This window comes from Lycium barbarum, chromosome 4 (genome assembly GCF_019175385.1).
Source record: "Lycium barbarum isolate Lr01 chromosome 4, ASM1917538v2, whole genome shotgun sequence".
NCBI lineage: Eukaryota > Viridiplantae > Streptophyta > Magnoliopsida > Solanales > Solanaceae > Lycium > Lycium barbarum.
Window position 1 is genome coordinate 7,987,484 of NC_083340.1, and position 17,467 is coordinate 8,004,950.

At 35.1% G+C, this 17,467-nt stretch overlaps 2 protein-coding genes across 2 annotated transcripts; both read right to left on the bottom strand.

The window, feature by feature from the left end:
* Nucleotides 1-814: 814 nt before the first annotated feature.
* Nucleotides 815-1,228, bottom strand: LOC132637120 (auxin-induced protein 10A5-like). Its single transcript, XM_060354263.1, has one exon. It carries the CDS (start codon nucleotides 1,226-1,228, stop codon nucleotides 815-817), a length of 414 nt encoding a protein of 137 aa, XP_060210246.1.
* Nucleotides 1,229-12,553: 11,325 nt separating this feature from the next.
* On the bottom strand, nucleotides 12,554-15,225 carry LOC132637121 (uncharacterized). Its single transcript, XM_060354264.1, has 4 exons — nucleotides 14,294-15,225; nucleotides 13,910-14,240; nucleotides 13,551-13,684; nucleotides 12,554-12,791 (listed from the first exon to the last, which is right to left on the bottom strand). The coding sequence occupies exons 1-4, from the start codon at nucleotides 15,223-15,225 to the stop codon at nucleotides 12,554-12,556; spliced, it is 1,635 nt and encodes a 544-aa protein (XP_060210247.1).
* Nucleotides 15,226-17,467: the final 2,242 nt, after the last annotated feature.

Here is a 17,467-nt window from a genome sequence, read left to right on the forward strand (position 1 = left end):
GTAACAATTCCATAGCTTTTGTTAAATGAATTGGTTTTTTCTCCTAAACCATAGGCAAAGAAGAGGCTCTTTATAGTAAGCAGGCGTGATATTTGAAAACATTAAATCTTCGTACATGATGTGCATGTCAAAAGTCATCGAACATTAGCTTGGCATTCAATCCTTAAAAGTGAAACTTTATTACATTATCCTGGAGAATTATCATGGAGTCTTACTTTTATTAAGTTCAAAATACATGATAATGACATGGACTTTAAAAATCATGACAATATTCTAAAATTTTCACTTGCTTAAGTTCGAAATTTATGAAAGTAGGACACTATTATGGTGTCTCGGTATTAAAAGTGGCTACTTTTCTAATACTAGCTATTTTTCAACAACCGGTCCGGAAAGTGGCTAGCCATACAATTTGTACTTGAAATCTTGATAGTGCCTTTTAGGTAATGAGCCCATTATCGACAGTTGCTATGGACCCGTTAGCCCAACGTGCCCTTTCCCGTTGCATTTGCACTAACTCAGCCACAGCTCACCACTTGTGCCTCCAGCTTCGCTATCACTGTTAACTATTTTCTCACTGAAAAATATTTTATGGCTATTTTTCATTGAATGCCAATGAAAAAAATTTAAATAGTAATATTTTCACACAGAAAATTAGGAAGTTTTTCATCGCTTTCTGTTTCAGCATACGTTTTTCCAGTGAGCTGGATCGACAGGAATAAAGTGAGAAAATTATAGTATTCTATAAAACAAATTTTTCACTGGATGTGGGTGGAAAAAACTTGTGTTTCTAGTAGTAGTGTATCCACGGCAGATTCTATTTTCCACCACCAACCGTGGCAGCGATTCTTGATAAAATATTCTCAAATTCGGTTATCCGACATGGTATTTGGATCCCACCCGAATGGTTATACCCATACACCATCTCTGCCTCCTTCAACAATTCAGCAAACAAAGGGTGATTAAAGTATATCACAGGCACCACAACTCTACACGTGTCATCTTCCTTCTCTCCAACGTACACAGCCAAATGTCCCTTTGGTACACTCACTTTCTTATTCGGTTCTTGCCCGACCCGGAAGTAACCCGAGTTGGTTTTCCCAAAACAGAGTTGTTTTGCTCCCTGTTTCAGGAGTTGTAAACATTTGCACATCTTCGAAACTGTTTTGCTGGCACAACCTTGTGATGTCACCAGTCTCCTGCTAAGTTTGAAACCTCTCGCTTTCTTCATATCTCAAAATTTTATCTAGCAAAATAAATTTGTTTTAAATAATGGGTTAATTAGTCACAGAGAAGTAGAAAGCGACATTAATTTTGAAGGGGGAACTTGGTTCTGGTGTCACAATTTGAAATGGTGTAGTTTATACACGTTGTAGGTACTGTTTTGAAGTAAATGGAGAAGATAAAGGAACAATAAAGAGAAGTATATGGAATTGGAATCAAGAAAAGAAGTGAACAATTGAGTGGCTACTGGCTAGTTGCTTTTATGAGTGATGTGGCAAGTTATCGAACATATATGGTACGTGGAAGAATATATGATTGGTAAGTAGTAAATATATATATACGGGGAATGAGGGAAATGGTCGGCACATACGATAGAAGTGATCAGAGTTTGTTTGAGAAACAAGTAAATATTTGAGGGACAAGGCAAAAAGGTGATCAGCTGAATAGTCGCTATGATGCTTCACTGCTATATGGAGATTAAGAGGTCACTAATTCCAAAACAAAAGTAATTGAAATAAAAAAAAAGGAATTTGGAGTAACATATTTCAACTTCACCCTGTTAGGAAGATTCATTTTGATGTTAACTCATAAAGGTAAGTTCAATTTATAAGTGTGATAACTTAGTTATTGAATTGTGCACTTTATATGCTTACTGATTTACTGTGATAAAAGATTTGAAAGAACAAAAGAGAATTCCATTCATTGAACTTTGTAATAAAGGGGAATAGGAATACACCAAAATACTGTGTTGGTAACACACGTGGAATGCTGGAGTTTGGACCATAAAAGATTTGACTCCCTCCATACAAAATATCTTACGCGGTGTACTTCCAATTAAACAGAGACATTTGGCCACCAATCCAAAACAACATTAGATAAATGTTTATCTCGTTTTGGAATGAGGAAAGAAATTGAATTAGCTTTATTTCACCATCGAAATGAAACCAACATTTTTGGACAAAACATAACTAAAAGAAAGTGGAGATAATATAGAAGAGTAATTTTGGCTAAGTGAAGTGATGACTGATGAAAGAGTAATTTTTGTTTTTAGGAAAGAGAAATGTGAGACTTCTCAATATTCAACTAATAATTGCCGAAGTAAGTCCAAAAAGAAAAACGTATATAAAGAAACCAAAAGGTACAAATATTTTTGGTACTAAATACAATTATTGGTAAATGGTAGTAATACATAGACGTATGTTTTGGTAGTGAATATTTATTTTTCTTGCTTTGAACATTTATTACTCGAAAGTTCATATGTACGACTAATTCGAATTTGAAACCTTTAATTAAAAAAATAATTTTTATTTCACCAAATCATTTGAAAGACGATAGGTAATGTTTTTCTCCAATAGTAGTAACTGCAGGATTAATTATGTATTTATGTTAAAACAAAACCTTGAGCTACCTTTTTGGGGGTTGTTATTTTGAGACGTCTATGAGAAATTAAGTGAAGTATAATTGTTCCAACTCTGAATAAAGGATAAGGGTCCACTAGCTTAATTATCAATAATCAGATTAAGCTGGTCTTTCTTGGATCTATTTGCCAAAACATAGATAGATTATGAATCTTAATAATTAAAATATTAAAAAAAATGATTGATGTCCTATCCTATAATTTGAAGCGACTTCGTTACGACAAATTGCCAGTGTGCTCACGAGCTAAAACACACGGTTGGTGTTTCGCTTGGAATACGCAAACTTGTCTTGCCACCACCATGCAGCCAATCTTCACTGTCATTCCAAAATCCAAATAAAGTTTTAAGTTATATATATATTGTTCTTATAAATACTCGAATTGCAATCTGTTTCAATTGAGCACCTAAACGTATAATAAAGTGTTTCTATAAAACATATCAGCTCAAATTTTGGATTGAAGTCATGTTCACTAATTAAGCTAATACATGTATAATTAACAATTAAATCAAACTAACGTTGCTCTTAGCTAGGTTCCACGAAGGTAACTTGATTATATTAAGGTTAATTACGTTTAATGTTTAGTGACAGGCGACAACCCTTTTGACATTAGGCGACAAAAAAACAACTCGTATATAGCAGGACAAATCTGTAGTAGAAGACAAATCTTATTGTCTATATATATAGTACCATTATGTACTATCAACTGTATATTATATCGTGCACTAACATATTCAAAAACTATTAGAAACAAAGAAGATAGTAGAAATTTTGTTGTATTTTCCTTAATTTCAGATCTGTACAAAGCTATGTATTTATAGACTAGCTAAGAGCATCTAAAAATATCCAATAGGATAATGTACTATGTACTACTACACCTGTCCCTATACTATATGCTATTGTCTAACAAATCAAATGAATTATTTACAAGTGTCTACTAGAAATAAAATGTAAATACAAAATACTATATAGGTTGTGTACAACTACTATTTTGTTGTTTTCCTATCTGATAGACTTGGGCTGTTATCTTCATCTGATACACTTGGGCCTGGTACTGTGTTGTTGAGATTCGGCCCAAATATTGTAATGTTGGTCCATTGTAAATCTGCTGAGAGTTGGCCCAAATGCATTATGACCCAAATGTGTATTAGGCCCAGAACTATATAAAGAAAACGATCCCTAATTCTTCAAACCAAATCCCTAATTTGTTTCAGACACAAAGTACAACAAACTCAGATTCGTTGCTCGTCTTCTTTCATCGTCTCTCTTCCTTTCCTTCTTTCTTCTTCTCTTTTCCTCGTCATTTCATCTTCTTCATTTCTGTGTAAATGTTGATCATTAATATCAATACCCCCCCTCAAGTTGGAGGGGAAAGAAACGACTCTCAACTTGCCCAAAACAGATCGATGCGATACCCCAGATAGGGGTTTGGTGAAGAAATCTGCAAGCTGAGCTTTGGATGGAACGAAAGTGAGTGAAATCAACCCAGAAAGGAACTGTTGCCTCACAAAATGGCAGTCTAGATCGACGTGCTTGGTTCTTTCGTGGAAAACAGGGTTCCGGGCTATATGAAGGGCTGCTTGACTGTTGGAGTGGACGGGAACTGGTAAAGGTGTCGAAACTGACAGATCGGTAAGGAAACGAGTCAACTAAGTGATTTCTGCGGTTACTCGGCGCATGGAACGGTATTCCGCCTTAGCAGATGAGAGGGAAACAGAGTCTTGCTTTTTCGACTTCCATGAAATGGGTGAACCGCCCAAACTTATAAAAATACCACTGACGGAACAACGGGAGTCTGGGCACGAAGCCCAGTCGGCATGGCAAAAAGCAAGTAGATCAAAAGATGGTTTGGAATTCATGAAAAGACTTTGATTGGGGTTGTCTTTAAGGTATCGAAGGACTCTAAAGGCTGTAGAGTAGTGAGCAAGATGGTGTTTTTGCATATACTGGCTAACTATCAGCACAGGAAAAGATAGATCTGGACGCGTATGGGTAAGATAGTTGACTTTTCCCACTAGACGTCGGTACGATGTGGGATCATCTAGTAGGGGTCCAGAATCAAGCCCTAATTTGATAGAAGGGTCCAAAGGGGAAGATACTTTGGCAAGGTGGGAGCAGTCGAATTCCGAAAGCAACTCACAGGTAAACTTTCGTTGACTCATAATCAATCCATGTTGTTCTCTTAATATTTCAATACCAAGGAAATAGTGTATATTCCCTAGATCTTTGATGCAAAACTTTGAATTTAGAAACTGTTTGAGTGTTGCAATTTCTTGTGAATGATTGCCAGTGATCACAATGTCATCGACATAAATTGCAATTAGAGTAACATACCCATCTGAAGTCTTGAAAAATAATGAGTAATCGTTTAATGAAGAAGAGTACCCTTTGAAACTAAGAGCACCTGCAAGCCGAGCATACCATTGCCGTGAAGCTTGCTTCAAACCATAGAGGGACTTTCTGAGTTTACAAACATGGTGTGGACTTGGGGAAGGCAGTCCTTTGGGAAACCTCATGTAGACTTCTTCCTGTAAGTCCCCATGTAAAAAGGCATTATTGACGTCTAATTGAAAAATAGGCCAGTTCTTCTTAACTGTTATTGCAATAAGACATCTAATGGTGGTCATTTTAATAACTGGGGAAAAAGTCTCATTATAGTCGATTCCCTCCTTTTAAATGTCACCTCTAACAACAAGCCTGGCCTTCAACCTTTCAACAGTACCATCTGATAGATGTTTAACTTTACAAACCCATTCGCAAGGTAGGGCCTTCTTTCCCGGTGGTAAAACAACTATGTCCCAAGTCTTATTGTTTTCTAAGGCTTCAATTTCCTTGTCCATAGATAATTTCCATCCAGGATGATTAGCAGCTTGAAAATAACTTGTAGGTTCTGAAATCTGAGAAATGGAGGTGAGAATATGTTGGTTGTGTGAGGACAAGGCTGAGAAAGAAAAAGTAGGAGGTTGTACTGGTGTGGTAAAATAGGCCCTAGAAACATTGGTGAGAATAATGCCATCACATACATAGTTGTAACACCTCGTATCTTAGAACTCATGTTAGACTCGTAACGTTAGAGTTTTAGAGAAACATTTGAAAATTTGTACGTATTACGAAAGTGGTTGACCAGCCTACTTCGGGCACCCGTAACTCCTTGATTAGTTGATAATTTGAGAAAACTTAAAACATGAAAGTTTTATCCCTTTGGAATATATTTCCAACGGTATCTTATGGAGCTCAAACGGAGCCCTGTGCTAAGAGTTATTCCTGTTTTACTATCACTATTTGGAGCAGAATTTTCAGATTTTGGGTTACGTTTTTAGCCTTTTCCTACTCGAATTGGGACTCCTTATTTTATTATTGTATGAAGTAAAAACGTCCCTAACACTATTCTAAACCCTAAGAGACTATTCTTTTTCTCTCTACCTCCATCCCTAAAGAACCTAGACGTTTCAATCTTGCAAGAAACTCATTCTTGCAATCAAGAAAAATAAAAATAAAACCTTCAAGAATTTAGTTTGGCAATCTAGTTTCCTAAGGTTTCCTCCAAGGTAAATATTTTAATCAAGAACCTTTGTATTCTACAAGATTTATCATTGATAAATACTAGAATAAATCCATCCATCCCGTTACCCTATAAAAATCAAGAGTTGTAAAAAGTTGGAGAAAACTCTAGTATTTTTCTGTTGAGTTTCATTCCGACCAGCCATATTAATTTGGTGCTTCCCGATAATCTAACCGTTGGATCAAGCCCAAATTTTAACTGAGTGTTCATAACACATAAGTATAAAATATGAACGGTGAAGATTGGATTTGGAGGTCGGACCAGTACCCTTTGAGCCACGAACAGTAGCTACGAAGATCAGCGAAAATCCTCTCAAGGTTTTCAAATTCAAAGCTTTTGGAATTCTTCTTCAAAGATTCAGACTTTTCTTCAAGTTTTGGAGCGATTAAGGTATGTAGAGTTACTATCTACGTGTGGGAACATCATTGTTCTTCCCCACGCCTCCTAATCCATAAAGTATGAAACTTTACAAAACTAGGGTTTCTATTTTATACTATGCTCATGATAACCCTAGGTCCATGTCCATGATAATATTATGTATGAATTGCTATGATTCTATCATTGTGTTCTTAATAACTCCATATGATTATTGAGAATCAGTCCGTAATCCATGAAAACCCATATCTCGTATTCCATGGGTTCTTGCATGCATCATTTTTAAATAAAAATGATTATTTCATGAATATCCTACAATTTCTACAAGTTTTCATGCAACTATATTATATAATTACTTTCATGCTATGATACAAGATACATACATACTAAATACAAGTTATCTCATGAAACCATGTTTACAAGTTATTTCATGAAACCATGTTTACAAGTTATTTCGTGAAATCATGATTACAAGACAAGTACAAGTTTATTCACGAAAATCATGGGCTTCTTAGCCAATTATATTATGTTCATGTTTTTAGGAGTTGCACGAATTACCGAGAAGGCTCAGATAGCCTGAAACTATGTAGCCACCATAGGACAAGGATCGCTCCGTCCAGTTAGGACGATACCTTAATTTTATACTGAATGGATCCATCAGGCACGTTACCACCTTATACCCTGGCAAGGTATAGGGGCTCTGCTGGTCCGGCGAGGTACCAGACTCCACGTACCCACGTGGTGATATCACATGTCGGTTTATGAGATGCTCTCCCTACTTATCATGTTTTACTTATGTTATATATATATATATATATATATATATGTACCTATGCTCATGCTCATGTTCATGGCCAGGTTTTCAGTTTCAGTTCTTATCATGTTATTCCATGTCCCATGTTATTTCTTTCAGTTTCTTTACATACCAGTACATTCAATGTGCTGACGTCCCCTTTTATTGCCCGGGGGCTTGCATTTCACGATGCAGGTATTGATTGACAGGACAGCAGATTTGCTCGTTAGGACATTGCTCGTATCAGCTTTTGGTGAGCCCCATCTCATTCGAGGTTGTGTCTTTACTTCTATGTATGTCAGTTATGCATTTAAGGTATGCCGAGGGCCTTGTCCCGGTGAACAGTTTAGCAGACAGATTTGTGTCAGAGGTTTCATAGACTAGTCAATTGTCATGTTCAGTTGAGTTGGCCTTAATGGCTGCATTACCATAATTCCGCATTCATGATATAATAATAATAATAATAATATTTTCAGACTTATGATTATTGAATTCCATGTTTTCACAATTCCTGCATGTTTACTTTATATTCCGCATCAGTTCATGTCCCATGTAGATTCAGCAAGTCATGTGGTTCGCTTGGTCACATGCAGCAAGGCACCGAGTGCCGTGTTACGCCCAGGCCATGGTTCGAGGCGTGACAATAGTCATTTAAGTAACTAGGCATCTTAGTAACTCTCACAGGTCTTCTAGGTTGAGAAGTGGAAGAAACAATAGGGATAGGAGAAGAAGTTCCTGTAGTATTGGTGGAAAGAGATGTAGGAGAGGGAGATGTAGGATCAGTAGGATTAAAAGGTGAGGTGGAAGATGTGGGGCTGATAGGTGGTCTAGGTGGAATGAGGGAGCTATTTTCAGTGCTGTTTTGTGGACTAGAGGTGTCATACCCCATTTTAACCCGGAGAGTTAAAGTAGAAGTACGACATATTGGAGATTCCTATGTTTTGTTTGTGTTTTAAGGAGTCGCCACCTAATTATTTACGGTGAATTAGGACACCTAAAGTTGATTAAAGTAATTATCTAAAGTTGATATTATTGTAAAGTCTACGAAACCAAAAGATTCTAGGTAAGGGTTCAATTAGTCTAAAGGGAAGGTATTAGACATCCTTTAAGACGCATTAACAATGGTTAACCGACCGGACTTATGTTAATTAATTAGGCTAGGAAAATATACAAATATTGTATTTTCATATTTTAAGAAAATAGCTTGCAAATATGATTAAAGTTATAAACGGAAAATAGATATATACTATTAAAATAAAACTTGTAGGAAAAATAATAATTTGCGTAAAGATTTTAGTTATAAGTGGACTAAAGAAAGTACGGGATTGAGCCATGTTTGAAATATATTTGAAACAACTCAATGATTAGATACCAATTGATTTTAGCAACTAAAATATAGTGAGTGACTAGATAAAATAGATAAATGGCTAGTGTAAATTTGGAAATAACTTTATAACTATTCCCAATGTTTCTTTTCCAATCTGATCTCGGTATATTATTAACGGTTAATTTACGGTATATTAAAAGGTTTATTAATTTATCCTTTTCAATATTCCTAAGTCATATGCACGCAGCACATATACATATATAATGTGGCGTGCCCAGGTTAGGTCTAGGTAGGATTTTATTCCTTCTTTGGGATTAACAGCCTTCTTACAGCTATAATATGAACTAAAGTATTCCTATATTATACCGAAATAATATCCAACTAGCCTATCTATCAAAAGAAAGTTCTCCTAGAGTCACTAAAGAGATCAAAATATTTTCACTATTACCGAAGCAATATCCCAATTAGGCCACTAAACGGGTTTAACATCAACAGTCTTAAACCAAACACATGAGAAAATGAGCAATTGATCAATCCTAATGCAATTGGCGTCTTTAAGCTCCCCTCTTTTAATTCTGCCGGATGTTTTCGAGAGGGAGTGAATCCAATGCGGAATAAATGAGGGTCCTGAACCTAGAGGCAATATCAGATCTCAAAAAAGGAGACTTCCTGTGGCAACGAAAGTCTTTGACGAAGACCCCAATTGCTCCCAAAGTGTACATGTGAAAAAAAACAAAGATAAAGAATTAGGAACATTCATGATTATTAAATAAAGCAAGACGCATATGATATAAAATCCAGAAAAGGCCAGTGACTTGAGAGATTACTTAACAGTAAACCATTTGAGGTAATCATCAGAGAATACGGGTGCCAAAAACAACTCAGTGTTTTATAGAAAAATAAGCTTATAGACTGAATTTAAGGAAAACTAACAAGTTGGGATGTTTTCAATTTTAAAACACGATATGAAGGACAACTTGACATGCCACTGCCAGAAAAAAAAAAAAAAAAGAATCTGAATCATGCTAATTCACAAAGCCTTGGAACATAACACGCAAGAGACAACCTTTTGAGTGTCAAACGTTAAAGGATTCCAGACTAGTCTGTTAAGCAAAGAGGAAACTGGAAAGGAAATGAATCATTTCATACCCATGTAAAGCGAAACACTCAAAAAATTCAATCAACTAACTGAACTGCATTTTAACCGAAACAGAACCAAAGCCAAAGACTTAAGACATCAAAAAATACAGGAACAAAACTGAAAATGACAGGATGGGATCAAAACATTCACTAAAGAGTGAAACATTACATTTTTTTGACATGCTTAAACTGATAAAAGAGCACTCGGGCATTTAAGCACAAACAAACAGAGCTGAACTATCATACACTTAAAACAAAACTCAGAACCAATCATATACTGCATCTAGACATTTTCTACTACCTGAATCCATACGAGCTAACCAGATCATCGTATGTAGTAAATTGTATTGAACTTGTGTTAGATTATCTGTTATAACAAACCACAGTAGTTCATTTCACAACACGGAAAACACAAAAAAAAAAGATTCTGATGCCTTAACTGAATTTTGGCTACAATCCTTCTAATGCAATAACAGTCTACAAAAAAAAACACCTTAAGGACATTTTGGATTCAAAACTCAGTTTACAAGAAAAGGATTTCTTAGTTGAAGATAAAAATTGAAAGTTCAGAACTCAGGTTCAACAGCAGGTCAAGAGAAAAAGAATGCAGTGTTCCCTAAGGAATGAAGGTTCATTGATTCAAAACATAAAACAAACTAGAGGTTGTTCTTAAGCTAACTAAGTGAGACATGATATCGTGCCTGTTATCTACTTGAAGAAAATCACTTTTAGAGATGACAAGATGATATATATTCAAGACAAGCATATAAGACTTTCGCAGCATAAACAGAGTTCAAGTAGGACAACTTATCAAAGCATTAGGATCATTTTCAGTTATTGAGGAAAATTTATCATCGATCGCAATTTCTTGTATAGATTCAAACACACAGGTTCAGTTTTTCACATGAGAGGATGGATATTACGCTAAGGGATATAAACGAGCGATCTAAACGTACCAGATTAGAAATAAACTAAACTAAACTAATCTAACTACATAAATTTACCCAGAACAGAGCTGAACGCAGAAAACAAGATAAAGATCAGATCAAATCAACAAACCACATCGACATAGGACATAATCATTTCATTATATCCAAATTCGAGTAAACTAATTATATATCAGAATGTATCACTCAGGACAAATAGAGCAAAAGAGGGACAGTATTGACCTGCTTTAATTATATACATGATATACTTAAGATATACACAACCCAGTGTGTATATCGGACGTATAGCGAATATATACCTTCGCCTTATCTTAATAGTTCATTGTATACCATATGTATATTTAGTTCTAAATGGGTTCTGAGTTCTGGGAAATCAGTCCAGACATCCGAATTACGGTATATATTTCCAAATTCATCTCGGCGATTAACGTTCTATCCTAACAGCACCCAAACATCAACAAATAACGCGACAACAAAGAAAATCGCATAATCAGCAAACGTATAGCGGTATGCGCCAAATTTTAGCCAAACAGAAGTTAAAAAAAAATAAGCATGACAAATGTATCGAGATTTACCTCGTTTTTGCGCAGTGAAGTGGGTGCCGACGTCGTCGAATCTACGCTCGATCTTCAAGTAACAAGCCGAAAGAGTAAGACGACTTAATTTTCAAATGAGTATTCCCAAGTATAACGATTGAAATATGTAAACTAATTATGAATGGTTAAAGTGGCTGCCAGAGAATGGAAACAGAACAGAATTCAAACGAATTCTAGATTTAGAGTAGTAATAAAAGGGTATAAAATGTTGAATGCCGTCCCCCTTTCTGAAAAATGCTCGGTTCTCTTCCCCCCTAATTTTATATACCCAACTTCGAAATAATAACAGAGCAAACAGAATAAATATTTGGAATTTCAAATTGATGTCAAGAAAACCATGGGATCTTTCGGGTCCCCCCCTTTTTCAACGACTCAAGAACAACAATTTATAGGGTTTAAGAGAAGGGAAAGAGGAGCGTAGGAGAGAGGGGAACGTGGGACAGAGTGGGATGGAGAGACAGAGGCGTGGGGGACAAAGGTGAGTGGAGAGGAACGTGGGCGTGGGGGACAACAGTGGAGATGGCAGAGGCGGGTGAGAAGAGAGAATGTGAGGGAGACGATGTGGAGAGAGAGAGGTGAGGGATGAAGAGAAGGGAGAGAGGAGGCGGAAGATGAGGGAAAGAGAAAGAGGAAAGGAATTTGGGTAAAAGAAGGTGAAGGAGTGGACCGGGTCGGGTCGGTTTCGGTTAATGGGCTGGTCCGTTTGGGCTGGCCCATTAATTTAAATATGGGCTGAAATAAATGTGAGTTGGGTATAAAAATGCGGGTTGTTTGTTTGGGTAGGAAATAGTATTGTATTTGTATTTCGGGTCATGAATTTGGCTATAAATTATTGTTCCTTCCTCCGCTATTTAATTATTTTTTGGGCTTCTAATTTAATAACTGGTATGTAATATATATTATGTAAAGACAATAAATAATTAATTTGTAAAAAATAAATATTTTGCAAAATGTTGTCTTGTAATTAATTTAACGAATCCAAATCCAAAAAAATGAAATGATGACGAATCATCTAAAATTTGTAGTAAAGTAATACTTGTAATGTTAAAAATAAAAGTAGCGATATTAATAGTAGTAGCAATAAAATATTGTAAAAAATAAAGTGTTTAGCTCGTCAATGAATTTAGACGCCCGAGTGAATAAAAAAATGAAATAAAGGAGGGACAAAATTGGGTGTCAACAAGAGGTAGAGTCAAGTGTTGGTAAATCATCAAGTATCCTGTAGTGATGAGAAAGAGGAAAGATAGTTGATGGATTTGATGAAGCAGTAGCAAAAGGAAAAGACTCCTCCTCAAATTTCACATCTCTGGATACAATGATTTTCTTGGTTTCCAAATCCAAACACTTATAACCTTTTTTATTATCCGAGTACCCTAGAAAAACACAAGACTTAGCTCTAGGTTCAAATTTTCCCCTGTTGCAAGGTAAAGTAGACACATAAACCAAACAGCCAAACACTCTTAAGTCTTTCATACTCAGGTTTTCTTTGAAACAGAACCTCAAAAGGGGTTTTCCCATGTAGAACCTTGGAAGGTATTCTATTGATCAAATAAGTGGCTGTTAACAAACATTCTCCCCAATATTTCACAGGAACATGAGACCGAAAAAATAATCCCCTGGCCACTTCTAATAAATGCCTGTGTTTTCTCTATACAACTCCATTTTGTTGTGGAGTAGAGACACAGGAAGTCTGATGAATTATTCCTTTAGAAGCTAGATAATCAGAATTCATTGTGCTTTTTCCCAACTCAAAAGCATTGTCAGACCTTATTATTTTAACCTTAAGATCAAATTGTCTTTCCACCATAGATATAAAATTTTGTAGAACTGGAAAGGCATTACTTTTAGTCTTCAATAAATGAGTCCAAGTTGCTCTACTATAATCATCAACAACAGTGAGGAAATACTTGAAACCTTCATGTGTGGGTTCTTTATAGGGACCCCAAGTATCAATGTGGATTAGTTCAAAAATCCTTTTGGATTTGATATGACTAGTAGTAAAAGATAACCTAGACTGCCTTCCCATGGGACAAACATCACAAGTGCATGTAGAATTTGAAGGAAACTTGAAAGAACTAATGTATTTCATTGCATGAAAAGGCAAATGCCCCAATCTTTTGTGCAAAGATTTACATTAGAGTTTGATTGAATAGAAAAAAAAACTGCAACAGACTGAGGAGTAGCCTCTGAAACTACTACATGTTTGTTTTCCTTAAAATAAAAACTCCTAGTTGTACTATTAGGTTGGAGAAGAAAGAGTCCATCCCTTGATTCACCAAAAACTTGTGGCCTCTTCATAAAAGGGGCCTGCAAAAGACATCCAGTAGGAGTGAATAAGAGGATTGATTGAAATTGTTTAACAAATTTATCAACTGACATTAAACTGTATTTAAAAGAAGGAACATATAGGACATTTTCTAGAACAACATCGTGAAAAATAGACACACTTCCTTTATGAGTAATGTTTATTTTAGAAGAATTTGGTAAAATGATGAACATAGGATCAGAGAGAGGAGTCAATAAACTAAAAACTTTAGGATTGAAGCACATGTGCTCAGAAGCTCCTGAATCTATGATCCAGTAACTAGAATTTTTAGAAGCTAGATAGGTAAGAGAGAGTGTATAAGTTATACCAGTAGCAGCATTTATGTTTCCTGTTCCTTCAGGTGCTATTCCAAAAGTTGAACCTTCTCCCATTTTCTTTCCTCTGTAGTACTGAATAGCCTGATTGTATTGCTCTTTGGTTAGTTGATTCATGTTGTTTCCCATATTACTTCTCATGTTTGTGTCTTGAGTCATCATCTCTATTTCTTCAATTGAAACTGAATTACTTCTTGCTTTAGATTGGTTCTTCTTTACTTTGCTGTTTGTGAATTTAAAATTAGAAGGAACCCAATCAATTTGTAACAACCTTGCCTGGTATGATTAGTTTTCTTGCAGTAGGTACAGAACAGGTTGTTTTGTTTGGGTTTTTGTGATTTGTTTTCCCAAACCCCTTGACTAGATGGTTTGTTTCTCTGGGCTGCATAGACATGATTGGTGACATGGTTCTGATTTTCTGCATAAACTTGGTTAGTTCCATATGCTTGTTTTCCTGCCATGAAAGATACAGTGCCAGTAGATACATTAGCATTAATGTATAATTCTCTTTGGTTCTCTTCCTGCAAAAGTAATGAGTAGGCATGGTTGAGATTGGGCAAAGGCTTAATCATGAGGATACTACTCCTAGCTGGACCATAGGTTTCATTTAGCCCCATGAGGAAGTTAATCAATTTCTCATCTTCTAGAGATTTAGTTAGCTTTTCCTTTCCCCCATAGATGCAGTTGCAACTGCATTTGTTGTCTGTGTTTAATGAATCTAGCTCATCCCAAAGCCTTTTGATTTTGGTGAAGTATCCTGCCACATCTGTGTTTCCCTGAACAATGTCACTTAACTCTTTTTGCAAATGAAAAAGTTTAGCACTATTTGACTGTCCAAATCTTTGTTCCAGATCTGTGTAAAGATCTCTAGCAGCCTTAGAGTAAATGATGTTATCTGCTATGTCCTTTGATAGAGAATTAAGTAACCATGAAGTTACCATATCATTGCATCTACTCCATGCTTGATAATCTGGTGCATCTACATTTGGCATTTTGCAGGTACCATTTATAAAGCCAAGTTTATTCTTGGCAGAAAGAGCAATAAGGATGGTCTTTCTCCATCCTTGGAAACCTCTACCGTCAAAGATAAAATTCACCAAACTCATACCTGGTGAATCAGAAGAATGGATATAGAGTGGGTTACTAGGGTCAATCTGGTTAACATTTCCAGTTTGTGCAACTGCAACATTTCTAGTGTTGTCTCCCATAGCTTAAGAGAGTATGAAGGAAACAAAGAAGTGAGATTTTGAAAGAAGGAAAATGATTCGGATCACAAGAGTTTCACTGCTCTGATACCATATTAGAAACAAAGAAGATAGTAGAAATTTTGTTGTATTTTCCTTAATTTCAGATCTGTACAAGGCTATGTATTTATAGACTAGCTAAGAGCATAAAAAATATCCAATAGGATAATGTACTATGTACTACTACACCTGTCCCTATACTATATGCTATTGTCTAACAAATCAAATGAATTATTTACAAGTGTCTACTAGAAATAAAATGTAAATACAAAATACTATACAGGCTATGTACAACTACTATTTTGTTGTTTTCCTATCTGACTTGGGCTGTTATCTTCATCTGATACACTTGGGCCTGGTACTGTGTTGTTGAGATTTGGCCCAAATATTGTAATGTTGGTCCATTGTAAATTTGCTGAGAGTTGGCCCAAATGCATTGTGACCCAAATGTGTATTAGGCCCAGAATTATATAAAGAAAACGATCCCTAATTTGCTCGTCTTCTTTCATCGTCTCTTTTCCTTTCCTTCTTTTTTCTTCTCTTTTCCTCGTCATTTCATCTTCTTCATTTCTGTGTAAATGTTGATCATTAATATCAATAAAAACATTGTAAAAATTGTGTTTATATAAGAGATCATTATGTGGAAGAGTTAATTTGATGATTAAGGTTTAAATAAGAAACAAAGGCTTCGGTATCAAAATTGAGTCAAGATTTGATGTGTATGAGTTTTAAGCTTGCGACGACTCACATCTTGTTATAGTAATTGAGTTCGCAACTAAATATTTATATATGTGCTTAATACTGTAGCTCTGCCCTGCCTATTACCCATAGGTCGTTTTTAGAAAAATACAATTTGAGATATCAAATAGGACTAACGCGAATTAGTAGGGGAATTTTTTATAGAGATAGCTTCGGGTGAACATAACGAATTGAGAATTCCTTGATTAATGTGTTAAGACTTAAGAGGGTTTCCACTGATTTATTGTTGTGTACTATCAAGAATGGGATTAGACAGGCTGACCAGTTGATTTTATTAAATTGGTCAATTTCTCAATTTGTCTTCTCCCTTCCATGCAATTTTGTAGGCATATTTTGATTCACTCCCAATGTTTTTACATATCAGCTTGGTGAAGTGATTATCTACGTACTTATTTAATCATCAAGTGAAAATTTAAGAACACGACAAAAATACATTCGGATTATCTGCTATCTTTATCTCTCATGTACTACAAAATCTTTCTAATATTTTAAGTGAATTATGAAACAAATTCATAAAAATATAATATCTTTTTCTACGTTTTGTTCCAATATCTTTTATTGGGTATAATATAGGTATACAACTTTCGTTTCAATGTTTTTGGCAAAGAATTTAGGTATCAATATAGGACACATCATGTGATCCCTAAGTTTTTTGTTTCCAACTTAATTCATTGTACCAGCAACTTTCTGGGATATACAAAATTATGGTGCAACGTAAAGAAAGCATAATTACTTATAGTATGATAATTACTTGATTTTCTAATTGTTTTATTCTATTTATGGCTATTTTATAACCATTATAATATTATTAGACGTAGTTTTTCCAGCTTTGACTATTTTGATTGGGGCAGGTACCAATCAATCATCAATTCTCCACTAGGAATTTAGTTTGCATAATTGCTTCGATCGATTACTATAAAGTGTAAGCTATTGACTTTAAAAAGATAATCAAGATAATGGCTTGAATTTATGGTGATTGATCAAAATGAATTTAAACAATTTATTACTCATTAATCAAGCTCATTTAGGCGAAGTTCTTAGAGTAACTTGTCAATCTGTTTTTGTTTCATGAAATAATGTGGCAAGTGATGCTGTCAAGAAACCGAAGGAGATATTCATACAGTTATTTTTGACATCAGAAGAAGAAAAATTTGTGTAAAATTTACTGGAAATTTGGACTATATCAATCTAAAAGGATATTATGTACCAAATTATGTATACTTTTATATTAAATAAAATATATAGAATTGTAATTAATCAAATGTTTCAAGCTCCAAATATATATATCACTAATCGTTATTGAAGCATAACGAAATTTTGATTTACACCAAAAATTTGATGGGAAGGATTAATACTAAATAATGGGAAAAAATCTTTAAAATCTTGTTAGAATCCTTCACATTTATCATCGTTATTTGTTGTATTAACTGGTCCTTGGGCTTGAGAA

Coding starts and splice junctions, on each gene's coding strand:
- LOC132637120 (XM_060354263.1), bottom strand. CDS start 1,228: ATGAAGAAAGCGAGAGGTTTCAAACTTAGCAGGAGACTGGTGACATCA.
- LOC132637121 (XM_060354264.1), bottom strand. CDS start 15,225: ATGGGAGACAACACTAGAAATGTTGCAGTTGCACAAACTGGAAATGTT. Junction 13,685..13,909: donor ACATGTGCTTCAATCCTAAA/GTTTTTAGTTTA, acceptor TGTCTTTTGCAG/GCCCCTTTTATGAAGAGGCC. Junction 12,792..13,550: donor GTTTCAGAGGCTACTCCTCA/GTCTGTTGCAGT, acceptor ACCTTGCAACAG/GGGAAAATTTGAACCTAGAG.